Here is a 13,344-nt window from a genome sequence, read left to right on the forward strand (position 1 = left end):
ATGCCAGCCACCATTACTTAGCAGAGAAGGCTATCCATGTCCTCTACCAGCATGTGGAATACCATGATGCAGCAGAAAGCAAAGAAGGAATACGAGGAGGGGGAGAGTTGGGGGTGGTTAAGGTGAGGGGGGTGGTAAGGGGCAATGTAACAGTGCTAGTGGTAAGAAGGAGTGTTGGGGTCCTTGAGCAGAGGAGGAGGGTTGGGGTGCAGGTGGTAAGAAGGCAGAGTGTTGGAGTGCTTTCAGTTAGAAGGAGGAGTGTTGGGGTGCTGGCTGTTATAAGGAGAAGGGTTAGCATGATGATGGTGGGGAGAAGGACATTTATGGTATCTTCAAGGTGGCTAGAGCCGCTAGTAATAATCACTGTCTTCTCCCAGTGGGGATGGCTTCCCCCGCTCCCCCCTGGCCCCCCACATCAGGAGAAGACAATTGCTGAGTCCCCTGTCAGCACTGTCTATGTTGATGGGGGAATCGTGCAAATTTATTTCTTTTGTATGGCCAGCCTACATGGCCAGATTTTCACCAATGCACCCGCAAGGAGTGGTGGAATTTACTGGTAAGGGTATCTGCTGGTGAACCCCAGACACATCTGTGCAGATGGCAGCTAAAAAGCAATAGAACCAGAGCGTGGTATGCAGTTAGCACCCAATATGAGAAACAGGGACAAGCAAAATTTCAGGGCAGGTAACAAACAAGCATATTGAAATAGAAGCAGAATGTTAAAGATGAAATAGGTGATAGTTTGAGTACAGGTATTTAGTGAGCTTTTATCCTGGAACAAAGCATGCTAGAGGAAAGAGAGACCACGTGCTAATAGAACCTCAAGTAGAATATATTCTTTATTACTGATCTGTGATACAGATTGCGTTTTATTCAAAAGAGTGAGAAGCCAAGGCAGAAAGGGCAGAAACTTAAGAAAACATTTTAATAAATGATGTTGTAGCCTATAGTTCTTGCAGTGTTTTACAGTGCCTTTTTTTGATTGATTAGTTATTAAAGAAGACTTTTGAGGGTTAACAAAGTGTTGTTTTAGATCCCCTCCCCCTTAGATTATTACCCTCCCTTTAATTTAAATTTAAGGCTGTTGTGCTTTTGACATTGTGCTGAATTCCTGAAAAAGACACAATGTTTTATTTTCATTTTTTCAAATACAGTACAATAATTATGTTTTGTCTTTATGAACGTATAGAGTAATTCATAAACAAACAATGTCTATGACACTCTTAAGAATTCCATCATGCCTTTGTGTGACAAATGTTGGTACAGGTGGCAGATTCTATCTTTAATACTGTTGCGGTCCCTCTTGCCACTGCGGCTATCACACAGACAGCATAGCACTGAGCAGCGGGTGGGTGAATCCATAGCCAATAGACAGCCCGCCATTGGCTAAAGAATCTGTCCACTGCCTGATGTCAATCACAAGGGGATTGGACCTGATGGGGGCCTTTTGAATCTGGCATACAACTTTATAAAGGGCCCTACCACTAGAAAATGCAATGAACACTCTAGTGCCTGAATCTGTGATATGCACTATTGACACCTGCACTCTCTGTGTTACACACTCCTGAACCCTTCACTCTGGATTGCACATTCCCGAGCCCTGCAATCTTTGTGATATGCACTCCTGACTCCTGCACTTTCTGTTACATATTCCTGAGTTCTGAACTCTCAATCATATGCATTCAAGACCCCTGCACTCTCTATTTTATACATCCATCAATCCATGTGATATGCACTTCCTGAAAGTTTGATAAAAGACCACATAGAAGAGTTTTTGCTAGAAAACAATATAATAAACAATAGTCAACAAACTTTTTTTTTACTTGACATCATCTTTCTTTAACTGACATCATCTTCAGATCAAAGCAAGATCATCCATTGATCTGGCAAAAGAGACAGCTGCCCCTGGGCCCAGGTTTTTTTTGTAGGGGGGGGGGGGGTACCGTGTGGCATTACATGTGGTAGAAATTGTCCCTGCTATTAGTAGATGTGCTGCAGCATGCAGCACTATTCACTGTCTCCACCCTGTAGTCTTCATATCTTGCCACAGGTCAGCATTAACATTTGTTACATACTCTTGATCCCTTTACTCTGTTAGATGGGCTGCATGATACTTTTACTCTTGACCTCTGCACTCTGTACATTACTTTTATTCCTGACTCCTGCACTCTATACATACCTTCCAACTTTTTGAGATGGGAATGAGGGACACCTATTAGCAAAAGTATGTAGACATAGGACACACCCTCTGCCACGCCTCCTTAAAGGAGAATTATACAAAAAAAAGATTAGTTCAACCCACGAGTTCTTTTTTTTACCACTACTATTACTTTATACTGGCTTTTGAAATTTACAAATGCAGCAATTTGGAAATTGGATAAACGGTTTAGCACTGGGAAACACTTTTTGAAAGATAAAAAGTACATTTTATATAGAACTATATAGATCAGACCAAAATGAAGGACAAATAAGGAGAAAAGAGGGACAGAGGGACTTTGTTCCATATAAGGGACAATCCCACGAAATCAGGAACACTTGGGAGCTATGCTTTATATGGTACACACCCTTGACCCCTGCACTCTGTGCATAACCTAAACCTAACTCCTGCACGTTTGTTACATTACATATTCCTGACCTCAGCACTCTGTATATGGGTATAGAAAAGAATCACCCCCCTTTAAAATAATCACATTTTGCAGCCTTGCAACCTGACAGACACCGTTTTTGTTTTATCCAGCTGTATTTACTAGTGCAACTTATAACAGCCAAGTGAAAGATATAACACCAACATGTCAGAAAGATAAAGAAAATTCAAATACAGAATCACTGAGTTGGGAAAAGGATCACCCCCCCCCCCCCATGTCTGTATTTTGTTGGACCACATTTTGCTTTAATTACAGCCTTTAGTATTTAATTACAGCCTTTAGTCTGTAGGGATACTGTATGTCTCTACTAACTTTGCACATCTAGACTTTGCAATATTTGCCCTGCTCAAGTTCAATAAAATTTGATGGCGAACATTTGTGGACTGCAGTCTTCAAGTCATTCCACAGATTTTCAATGTGGTTTAAGTCTGGGCTCTGACTAGGCCATGCAAAGACATTCACCTTTTTCTCCTCCAACCAGTGGTGGTCAGTGCTCAATATTTGGGGGGGGGGCAAACTAACGCCACCCCCCCTCTAGGAGATGGACGGGAAGGCGGCATTCCACCACCCCCCCCCTCCCCTACTGTGGGAGACGGACGAGAATGTGGTGATCGACCCTCCACAGGAAACAGATGGGAATGTGGCGATTGACCCCACCCACAGGAGACGGATGGGAAGGCGGCGATCAGAGCTCTTACCTTAGGAGACAGGGGGAAGGAAAAGTCGGGCCATTGCTTCTCCTCTCTGCCAAACAGGAAGAGGGTCCTGAGTCCCGATTGGCCAGGGAGTCCTAAGATTTCCTGGCCAATTAGGTCTCGGGACCCACTTCCTGATTGGCTGGGAGGAGAATCCAAAAGAAAATACCGAATATTAATTTGCTATTGAATATGAGATACAACAGTCTGTCACATTAAAAAAACAAATGTGAAAAGACACATAATATCAAAGCGGCGCTCCTGTCAAATTGCTGAGAATTGACACAATTGCATATAGGGTAAATGCACATAAAGTCGCTAAACATTGAATCGCAGATCTGATAAGTGCTGAGAATTGACACAGTTGTATATAGGGTAAATGCACATAAAGTCGCTAAACATTGAATCGCAGATCTGACAAGTGCTGAGAATTGACACAATTGCATATAGGGTAAATGCCCATAAAGTCGCTAAACATTAAATCGCAGATCTGACAATTGGATAAACGTGAAGGTAAAGTTCGTGGCTAGCTTCATAAGTGAATAAAAAAGTGGAGATGGTCGGATAGTGCACCAATCACCGTATTCAAACCCGTGCTCCACACACCCCTCTGGGGTTCAAACTCACCACAAAGTTGCAGATAAAAAGCATTCACGATCTCCCACTGATTTACTGCTGGGCCGGCTTGGAAATCCACATCATCAGCATATATAAGAAAAAAAGACAGGCTCCACATAGAGTAGTACTATTTTCCAAAGGATTTATTAAAGATGTGTGTTGTCCAAGTTGTATATAAAAGAAGCCTTGCTGTTTCACATAACTGCCGTCAATATCCTCTCATCCAGTAACTTATGCCGCGTACACACGAGCGGACTTTACGGCAGACTTTGCCCGGCGGACTTTTCGACGGACTTTATGACGGACTTTCTGAATGAACGAACTTGCCTACACACAATCAACCAAAGTCCGTTTAACCTTCTATGAGGAGGTGAGTTGCCATCTAGATAAAGGAAGGCCCGTAGACGTGGTGTATCTGGATTTTGCAAAAGCATTTGACACAGTTCCCCATAAACGTTTACTGTACAAAATAAGGTGCGTTGGCATGGACCATAGGGTGAGTACATGGATTGAAAACTGGCTACAAGGGCGAGTTCAGAGGGTGGTGATAAATGGGGAGTACTCAGAATGGTCAGGGGAGGGTAGTGGGGTTCCCCAGGGTTCTGTGCTGGGACCAATCCTATTTAATTTGTTTATAAACGATCTGGAGGATGGGATAAACAGTTCAATCTCTGTATTTGCAGACAATACTAAGCTAAGCAGGGCAATAACTTCTCCGCAGGATGTGGAAACCTTGCAAAAAGACCTGAACAAATTAATGGGGTGGGCGACTACATGGCAAATGAGGTTCAATGTAGAAAAATGTAAAATAATGCATTTGGGTGGCAAAAATATGAATGCAATCTATACACTGGGGGGAGAACCTCTGGAGGAATCTAGGATGGAAAAGGACCTGGGGGTCCTAGTAGATGATAGGCTCAGCAATGGCATGCAATGCTAAGCTGCTGCTAATAAAGCAAACAGAATATTGGCGTGCATTAAAAGGGGGATCAACGCAAGAGATAAAACGATAATTCTCCCACTCTACAAGGCTCTGGTCCGGCCGCACCTGGAGTATGCTGTCCAGTTCTGGGCACCAGTCCTCAGGAAGGATGTACTGGAAATAGAGCGAGTACAAAGAAGGGCAACAAAGCTAATAAAGGGTCTGGAGGATCTTAGTTATGAGGAAAGGTTGCGAGCACTGAACTTATTCTCTCTGGAGAAGAGACGCTTGAGAGGGGATATGATTTCAATTTACAAATACTGTACTGGTGACCCCACAATAGGGTTAAAACTTTTTCGCAGAAGAGAGTTTAATAAGACTCGTGGCCACTCATTACAATTAGAAGAAAAGAGGTTTAACCTTAAACTACAAAGAGGGTTCTTTACTGTAAGAGCGGCAAGGATGTGGAATTCCCTTCCACAGGCAGTGGTCTCAGCGGGGAGCATTGATAGCCTCAAGAAACTATTAGATAATCACCTGAATGACCGCAACATACAGGGATATACAATGTAATACTGACACATAATCACACACATAGGTTGGACTTGATGGACTTGTGTCTTTTTTCAACCTCACCTACTATGTAACTATATATGTAACTATGTAACTATGAATTCGTACGTGATGACGTATGGCCGGACTAAAATAAGGAAGTTCATAGCCAGTAGACAATAGCTGCCCTAGCGTGGCTTTTTGTCCGTCGAACTAGCATACAGACGAGCAGACTTTTCGACCGGACTCGAGTCCGTCAGATAGATTTGAAACATGTTTCAAATCTAAGTCCGTCCAACTTTTGAGAAAACAAAGTCCGCTGGAGCCCACACACGATCTAATTGTCCGACGAAATCCCGTCCGCCGGGCAAAGTCTGCCGTAAAGTCCGCTCGTGTGTACGCGGCATTAGTGTCAGGTTTCCAAGCTGACAGTGTTCAGCCAAAGGAAAGGAAATGGATCGGAAATGCCAAAAAGCCGTGCGGGAGACACTGGCATTTCCGATCCATTTCCGTTCCTTTGGCTGAACACTGTCAGCTTGGAAACTTGACACTAAGTCACTGGATGAGAGGATATTGATGGCAGTTATGTGAAACAGCAAGGCTTTTTTTATATACAACGTGGACAACACACATCTTTAATAAATCCTTTGAAAAATAGTACTACTCTATGTGGAGCCTGTCTTTTTTTCCTTATATATGCTGATGATGTGGATTTCCAAGCCGGCCCAGCAGTAAATCAGTGGGAGATCTGCAACTTTGTGGTGAGTTTGAACCCCAGAGGGGTATGTGGAGCACGGGTTTGAATACGGTGATTGGTGCACTATCCGACCATCTCCACTTTTTTATTCACTTATGAAGCTAGCCACGAACTTTACCTTCACGTTTATCCACTTGTCAGATCTGCGATTTAATGTTTAGCGACTTTATGTGCATTTACCCCATATGCAATTGTGTCAATTCTCAGCACTTGTCAGATCTGCGATTCAGTGTTTAGCGACTTTATGTGCATTTACCCTATATACAATTGTGTCAATTCTCAGCACTTGTCAGATCTGCGATTCAATGTTTAGCGACTTTATGTGCATTTACCCTATATGCAATTGTGTCAATTCTCAGCAATTTGACAGGAGCGCCGCTTTGATATTATGTGTCTTTTCACATTTGTTTTTTTAATGTGACAGACTGTTATATCTCATATTCATTTATTTTTTAGTTTAAGTGGCAGCCAGATTATATATTTCTCTCTTATTGTGATTAATCACAGTGCCAGCATGTTTTAATCTGTTTGGAAACTCATTGCGCTGGGTTGGAAGGAGATAAGTGAGCCTAGTTTTATTTCTTTCCTCTTTTTTCATTAATTTGCTATTGTCACACAACGGTGTAGGTTTAGGGCGCAGTGCTCTGCGCCCCGAGTCCACTCTTTTTTGAAGCCATTTAGAGCCTCCGGCTCTAATCATGTGTTTCAAAAAAAAGAAACCTCCATTAAAATCCATGCCTCCCGCTCCCTGCATGAAGATTAGGGGCTGGGCGCAAGGATAAGGGGGGGCGGCACCCCTGTGACCATTACAGATGGGCCGCTACAGCCTCCAACCACTGTGTGGTTATTTTTTTTTTTTTTTTGTGAAATTATTTTTATTGAATTTTTAACCACCTTGCGCCTGCGCTATAGACGAAAGACATCTACAGCGCGGCACTCAATTGCCGGGAGGGACACAGCCAATCACAGATTGTGCTACATGGCCAATCACAGCAGCCATTTAGCACTTGATCTGAGTGTCCAATGAAAGATGATCTCATATGTAAACAAGGAAGGAGAGAGACCTCCGGCTGCAGTGTCCACACACATGAACACACATGCCCACAGTATCTATCAGTGCCATCTGTCCCCAGTGCCACCTGTCCTCAGTTCCACCTGTCAGTGCCATCTGTCCCCAGTGCCACCTGTCAGTGTCATCTGTCCCCAGTGCCACTTATCAGTGCCAACTGTCCCCAGTGCCACCTATCAGTGCCATCTGTCCCCAGTGCCATTTGTCCCCAGTGCCACCTGTCAGTGCCATTTGTCCCCAGTGCCACCTGCCCCTAGTGTCACCTGTCCCCAGTGCCACCTGTCAGTGTCATGCGCCATCTGTTATCAGTGTCACGTGTCATCAGTGCCACGAATCAGTGCCATCTGTCATCAGTTCCACATCAGTGTCACGTGTCATCAGTGCCACGTATTAGTGCCATCTGTCATCAGTGCCACATCAGTGTCACGTGTCATCAGTGCCACGTATTAGTGCCATCTGTCATCAGTGCCATGTATTAGTGCCATCTGTCATCAGTGCCACGTATTCATTTTTCACAAAGACCAAATAATATCCACTAATTTGTTTTTTTTTTACCAAAGATATGTAGCAGTATAAATTGTGGCCAAAATTTATGAAGAAAAATTAATAATTTGCAAAATTTTATCACAGAAACTAAGAAAAATGCGTTTTTTAAAATTTTCGGTCTTTTTCAATTTACAGCGCAAAAAATAAAAAACCCAGAGGTGATCAAATACCACCAAAAGAAAGCTCTATTTGTGTGAAAAAAAGGACAAAAAAATCATTTGGGTACAGTATTACATGACTGAGTAATTGTCATTCAAAGTGTGAGAGCACTGAAAGCTGATCTGGTCAGGAGGGTGGTTTAAGTGCCCAGTGGGCAAGTGGTCAAATGACATACAAATTTTGCTCTGTGCTTTGGGCCATTGTCATATTGGAAGGTAAAACTTTCTTCCCAGTGACAACTTTCATCCATTTTTCTTCTATCCTGACAAGTGCTCCAGTCCCTGCTGCAGAGAAACACTCCCATAACAGGATTATTACCACCTCCATGCTTTACTATAGGAATGGTGTTATTTGGATGGTGAACTGCATTGGATTTCTGCCAGACATCGTTTTAGTGTTGAGCCCAAATAATTCAATTTTAGTCTAATCTGACCACCTTAAACGCACCCTGAAGATTCTGAGGCCACATGGAAAAAGGTGTTATGGTCAGATGAAACTAAAATTGAATTAGCGCTGGAGCACTTGTCAGGATAGAAGAAAAATGGATGGGGCAAAGTACTATCAAATTCTTGAGGAAAATCTGCTGCCCTCTGCCAGAAAGTTGTCAATGAGAAGGAGGTTTACCTTCCAACATGACAATGACCCAAAGCACACAGCAAAAATGACCACACATTGGTTGAAGGAGAAAAGGGTGAATGTCCTTGCATGGCTTAGTTGGAGCCCAGACTTAAACCACATTGAAAATCTGTGGAATGACTTGAAGACTGCAGTCCACAAACGGTCACCATCAAATCTAACTGAGCTTGAGCAAGTCTGCAAAGAAGAGTGGGCAAATATTGCAAAGTCTAGATGTGCAATGTTGGTAGAGATATATCCCAACAGACTAAAGGCTGTAATTAAAGCAAAAGGCGGTTCAAAAAAATACTGACATTAGGGGGGTAATCCTTTTTCCAACTCAGTCATTCTATTTTTGAATTTTTCTATTTTTTTATGAAATGTTGGTGTTATATCTTTTACTTGGATGTTATAAGTTGCACTAGTAAATAGAGCTGGATAAAAAAAAACTGAGTCTGTCTTCATTTCAGGCTGCAAAGCAACAAAATGTGATTATTTTAAAGGGCGGTGATTCTTTTCACTGTACATTCTCCTGATCCCTGTACTCTGTACATTCTCCTGATCCCTGTACTCTGTACATTACTGACTCCTTACCCCTGTACTTTGTACATCACACACTCCCAACCCCTGCACTATGTACAAAGTAACTTCTGACTTAATTTATGAGCTGGAATTGCTGGCAAGTGGAAGAGGCTCGTGGAAGGGCAGAAGGATTAAATGTACTACACGGGTCCTGTTTAAAACGATGACTTGTTTTGGGCATGTATAGCACAACAAATGTCTTAAACAAGTTATGTGTTAGTTAGGTTCATCTAATTTTTTTTAGTGCATCTAACACTACCCTTTCCCTAGACCAGTGATGGTGAACTTTGGCACTCCAGATGGTTTGAAACTACATTTCCCATGATGCCCATGCACTCTGCAGTGTCATTGAGCATCATGGGAAATGTAGTTCCAAAACATCTGGGGTACCAAGGTTCGCCATCACTGCCTTAGACTGACGAGGCTGCTCTTCAAAGGTGTCTTTGTTGCTCCTCCAGTGGAAGGGAGACACCCTAAATAAGGCCCTAGTATGTGTGAATGTGAGTTAGAGATCTTAGATTGTAAGCACTTGAGGGCAGGGACCGATGTTTTTGAGCCAAAATAACGAAGGACAAGTTTGGAAATTTTCTGCCGAACGAACGATAAATGGAAAGGTTAATGTGTTTCCCATCCAAACTATTTGCACTAGGTATATGTGAAAAAACGAGAAAAAAAAATGGATTCATTTATGTCCACGAAACGATTTATCGGTCATTACATGATGGCACTATCCTTTGCTCTCACAGCCGAATGTTCTTTTTCAAAAATGGGTTTGAACAATTTTTCATATAGTGTATGGCCAGCATTACTGAAAATAAATGCAGCCACTACCTTATGTAGTGGTAAACTGTAATATATTATTATTTTGTTTTGGGGTTTAATTCTGCTTAACACGGGATGCTTCCACACAGCTAGGGGTACTCTCCTATTGAATTCTCTACAATAAACCCCACTAAAAGCCTAAAAGGGAAAATAAGACCTTTTCTTAATGGTCATGGCACACATGCAAACTGGAACTACTAGAGTTACAAGAAATAAAAGGGGATAATTAGTCTTCTTAATACTCCAGCATCTACTGGCAACTAAAATAAACATTTTTAATAAACCAAGTGAACAGAATGAAATCAGAATTTTAATTGGCTGCTGCTGACTTTTTTGAAGGCTGTTCTACACCTATGTTCTTTAGTTGCAATTCAATAAGCCCATTTTAGTAAGAGTGAGACTTGTAACATTTCAGTGATGAGCAATATATAGCAGTGCTGAATTACATGGCATGAAAAGGCACTTAATATAAATAGTGTATTATAAAATTACACAAGCATTTAATTCATGTTACGAGGGGGTAAACTGTTCCCTAAAATGCAGAACAACATTATTAACAACATAGAGTATAACAGCAGACAGCTATAGATACAAAAGAGCTGTTAAGAAGCTCTGTAGTTTGGCATGAATGCAAAAACTATGCCAGCGGTGCTGTGGTATTTATTCAGGAAACGCTGTGCAATAGAAGTCTTTATTTCATTAATCAAATTTGACCTTACTGCAAAAATATCAATAAAACACAACAATCATGCATGGCCATATAACATGCACATCAAGCAAATTATATCATTTAAAATTTGTCTGATGTGAGCACAAAAGCAACATGAATGTATGTTTAACCAATAATAGCACATAATACACAGTCATATTGATGGCACATCTAAAATAATTTTCTGAACAGGGAAATGATATCAATAAAAACAAAAAGATTTACTCACCATAGGTCACTTCTGCATGGTTCAAGAGACGCCTGTGAGGACAGCTCTGTCTCAGCTGGAGGTGCATGTGAGGAGATTGGAGAGACTGCAGCCCTCCTTCAGCTCAATGCTCCTGGGCTAGAACTGTCACTTGCTACTCATTGGTTTTGGAGGCGAGAGGAACTAATGTACTCTTCTTGTTATATAACCTTCAGACTCAGCAGTCAAATCTGTGTGCTCACTTCAAAAGGCAACGCAACATAGACATTGAACAAAGCTGCCCTGTCTTCCTCCTCTCTGCCAGATAACATCCTCAGAAAGTTAATGCCAGTGCATTAACACTTTATGGCAGACAGTGCAACTGAAAATCAACAAATCTGCGGTACAACATAATTGCCAGAGATATGAATACTTATGCCTTAATTATAAATTTTATAGGGTCATTGGCTGCTACAATAATGAGATAGCTATAATGTAGCGTACCTGATTAATTAATAGATGCTTTCCAAGTTCTCCCTCTTTATTACTGCACTGCACCACACCTTTGACCTCAGCAGCCACTGCTAGAGCTCTTGAACATGTTGACCTGCGCAGGAGCTGGCAAAAAAAAATCTATCGTAAAAAAATTATTGTTTAGAGGCATATATACACGTAAACGCTTTCTATTGGCTAGAATATTCCTTTGTTCCAGCCATTAGAATTAATTAATGTGCATGTGTGCGCATTTACACAAGTTTATGAGTACATACGTATGTGCGTAAATTATGTCACTACGCTCCTCACTGAACACAGGTTTGGGGCTTTTTTTTTAAATACCCTTATATTAAATAAAAAAAGTATATATAAAAAAACACCACTAAAAACATTTTTTTCTGCCTGTGTCACTGAAGCAGCAGTGTTTACTTTAGTGATTTCCAGCTTTCAGAGGCATTAGCCAGGTATGGTGTATACGTAGTTAAATTAGTTAAATACATAGATAAATTAATCCATGCTGGACTGGTATAACTATGTACAGTGGGGACGGAAAGTATTCAGACCCCCTTAAATTTTTCACTCTTTGTTATATTGCAGCCATTTGCTAAAATCATTTAAGTTCATTTTTTTCCACATTTATGTACACACAGCACCCCATATTGACAGAAAAACAAAGAATTGTTGACATTTTTACAGATTTATTAAAAAAGAAAAACTGATATATCACATGGTCCTAAGTATTCAGACCCTTTGCTCAGTATTTAGTAGAAGCACCCTTTTGATCTAATACAGCCATGAGTCTTTTTGGGAAAGATGCAACAAGTTTTTCACACCTGGATTTGGGGATTCTCTGCCATTCCTCCTTGCAGATCCTCTCCAGTTCTGGCAGATTGGATGGTAAACGTTGGTGGACAGCCATTTTTAGGTCTCTCCAGAGATGCTCAATTGGGTTTTAGTCAGGGCTCTGGCTGGGCCATTCAAGAACAGTCACGGAGTTGTTGTGAAGCCACTCCTTCGTTATTTTAGCTGTGTGCTTAGGGTCATTGTCTTGTTGGAAGGTAAACCTTCGGCCCAGTCCGAGGTCCCAAGCACTCTGGAGAAGGTTTTCGTCCAGGATATCCCTGTACTTGGCCGCATTCATCTTTCCCTCAATTACAACCAGTCGTCCTGTCCCTGCAGTTGAAAAACACCCCCACAGCAAGATACTGCCACCACCATGCTTCACTGTTGGCACTGTACTGGACAGGTGATGAGCAGTGCCTGGTTTTCTCCACATACCAAAAAGTTCCACAGGCCAAAAAGTTCTGTCTTGGTCTCATCAGACCAGAGAATCTTATTTCTCACCATCTTGGAGTCCTTCAGGTGTTTTTTAGCAAACTCCATGGGGGCTTTCATGTGTCTTGCACTAAAGCCCCGACTGGTGGAGGGCTGCAGTGATGGTTGACTTTTTACAACTTTCTCCCATCTCCCGACTGCATTTTTGGAGCTCAGCCATGGTGATCTTTGGGTTCTTTTTTACCTCTCTCACCAAGGCTCTTATCCCTCGATAGCTCAGTTTGGCCGGACAGCCAGCTCTAGGAAGGGTTCTGGTCATCCCAAACATCTTCCATTTAAGGATTATGGAGGCCACTGTGCTCTTAGGAACCTTACGTGCAGCAGAAAAATTTTTGTAACCTTGGCCAGATCTGTGCCTTGCCACAATTCTGTCTCTGAGCTCTTCAAGCAGTTCCCTTGACCTCATGATTCTCATTTGCTCTGACATGCACTGTGAGCTGTAAGGTCTTATATAGACAGGTGTGTGGCTTTCCTAATCAAGTCCAATCAGTACAATCAAACACAGCTGGACGCAAATGAAGATGTAGAACCATCTCAAGAATGATCAGATGAAATGGACAGCACCTGAGTTAAATATATGAGTGTCACAGCAAAGGGTCTGAATACTTAGGACCATGTGATATTTCAGTTTTTCTT

General features: G+C 41.9%; 1 protein-coding gene across 3 annotated transcripts in view; it reads right to left on the minus strand.

The window, feature by feature from the left end:
* The window catches only part of ARHGEF33 (Rho guanine nucleotide exchange factor 33), a 583,069-nt gene extending 571,956 nt beyond the window's left edge, over positions 1-11,113 (minus strand). The window contains exon 1 of one of the 3 annotated variants that reach the window (XM_073627670.1): positions 10,921-11,113. In XM_073627670.1, coding sequence (XP_073483771.1) covers positions 10,921-10,987 — 67 coding nt within the window. In that variant the 5' untranslated portion in view covers positions 10,988-11,113. The remainder of the gene's footprint in view (positions 1-10,920) is intronic. The other 2 variants (XM_073627671.1, XM_073627672.1) reach the window with 2 other exon arrangements.
* Positions 11,114-13,344: the final 2,231 nt, after the last annotated feature.

This window comes from Aquarana catesbeiana, linkage group LG04, assembly GCF_042186555.1.
Source record: "Aquarana catesbeiana isolate 2022-GZ linkage group LG04, ASM4218655v1, whole genome shotgun sequence".
Lineage (NCBI taxonomy): Eukaryota > Metazoa > Chordata > Amphibia > Anura > Ranidae > Aquarana > Aquarana catesbeiana.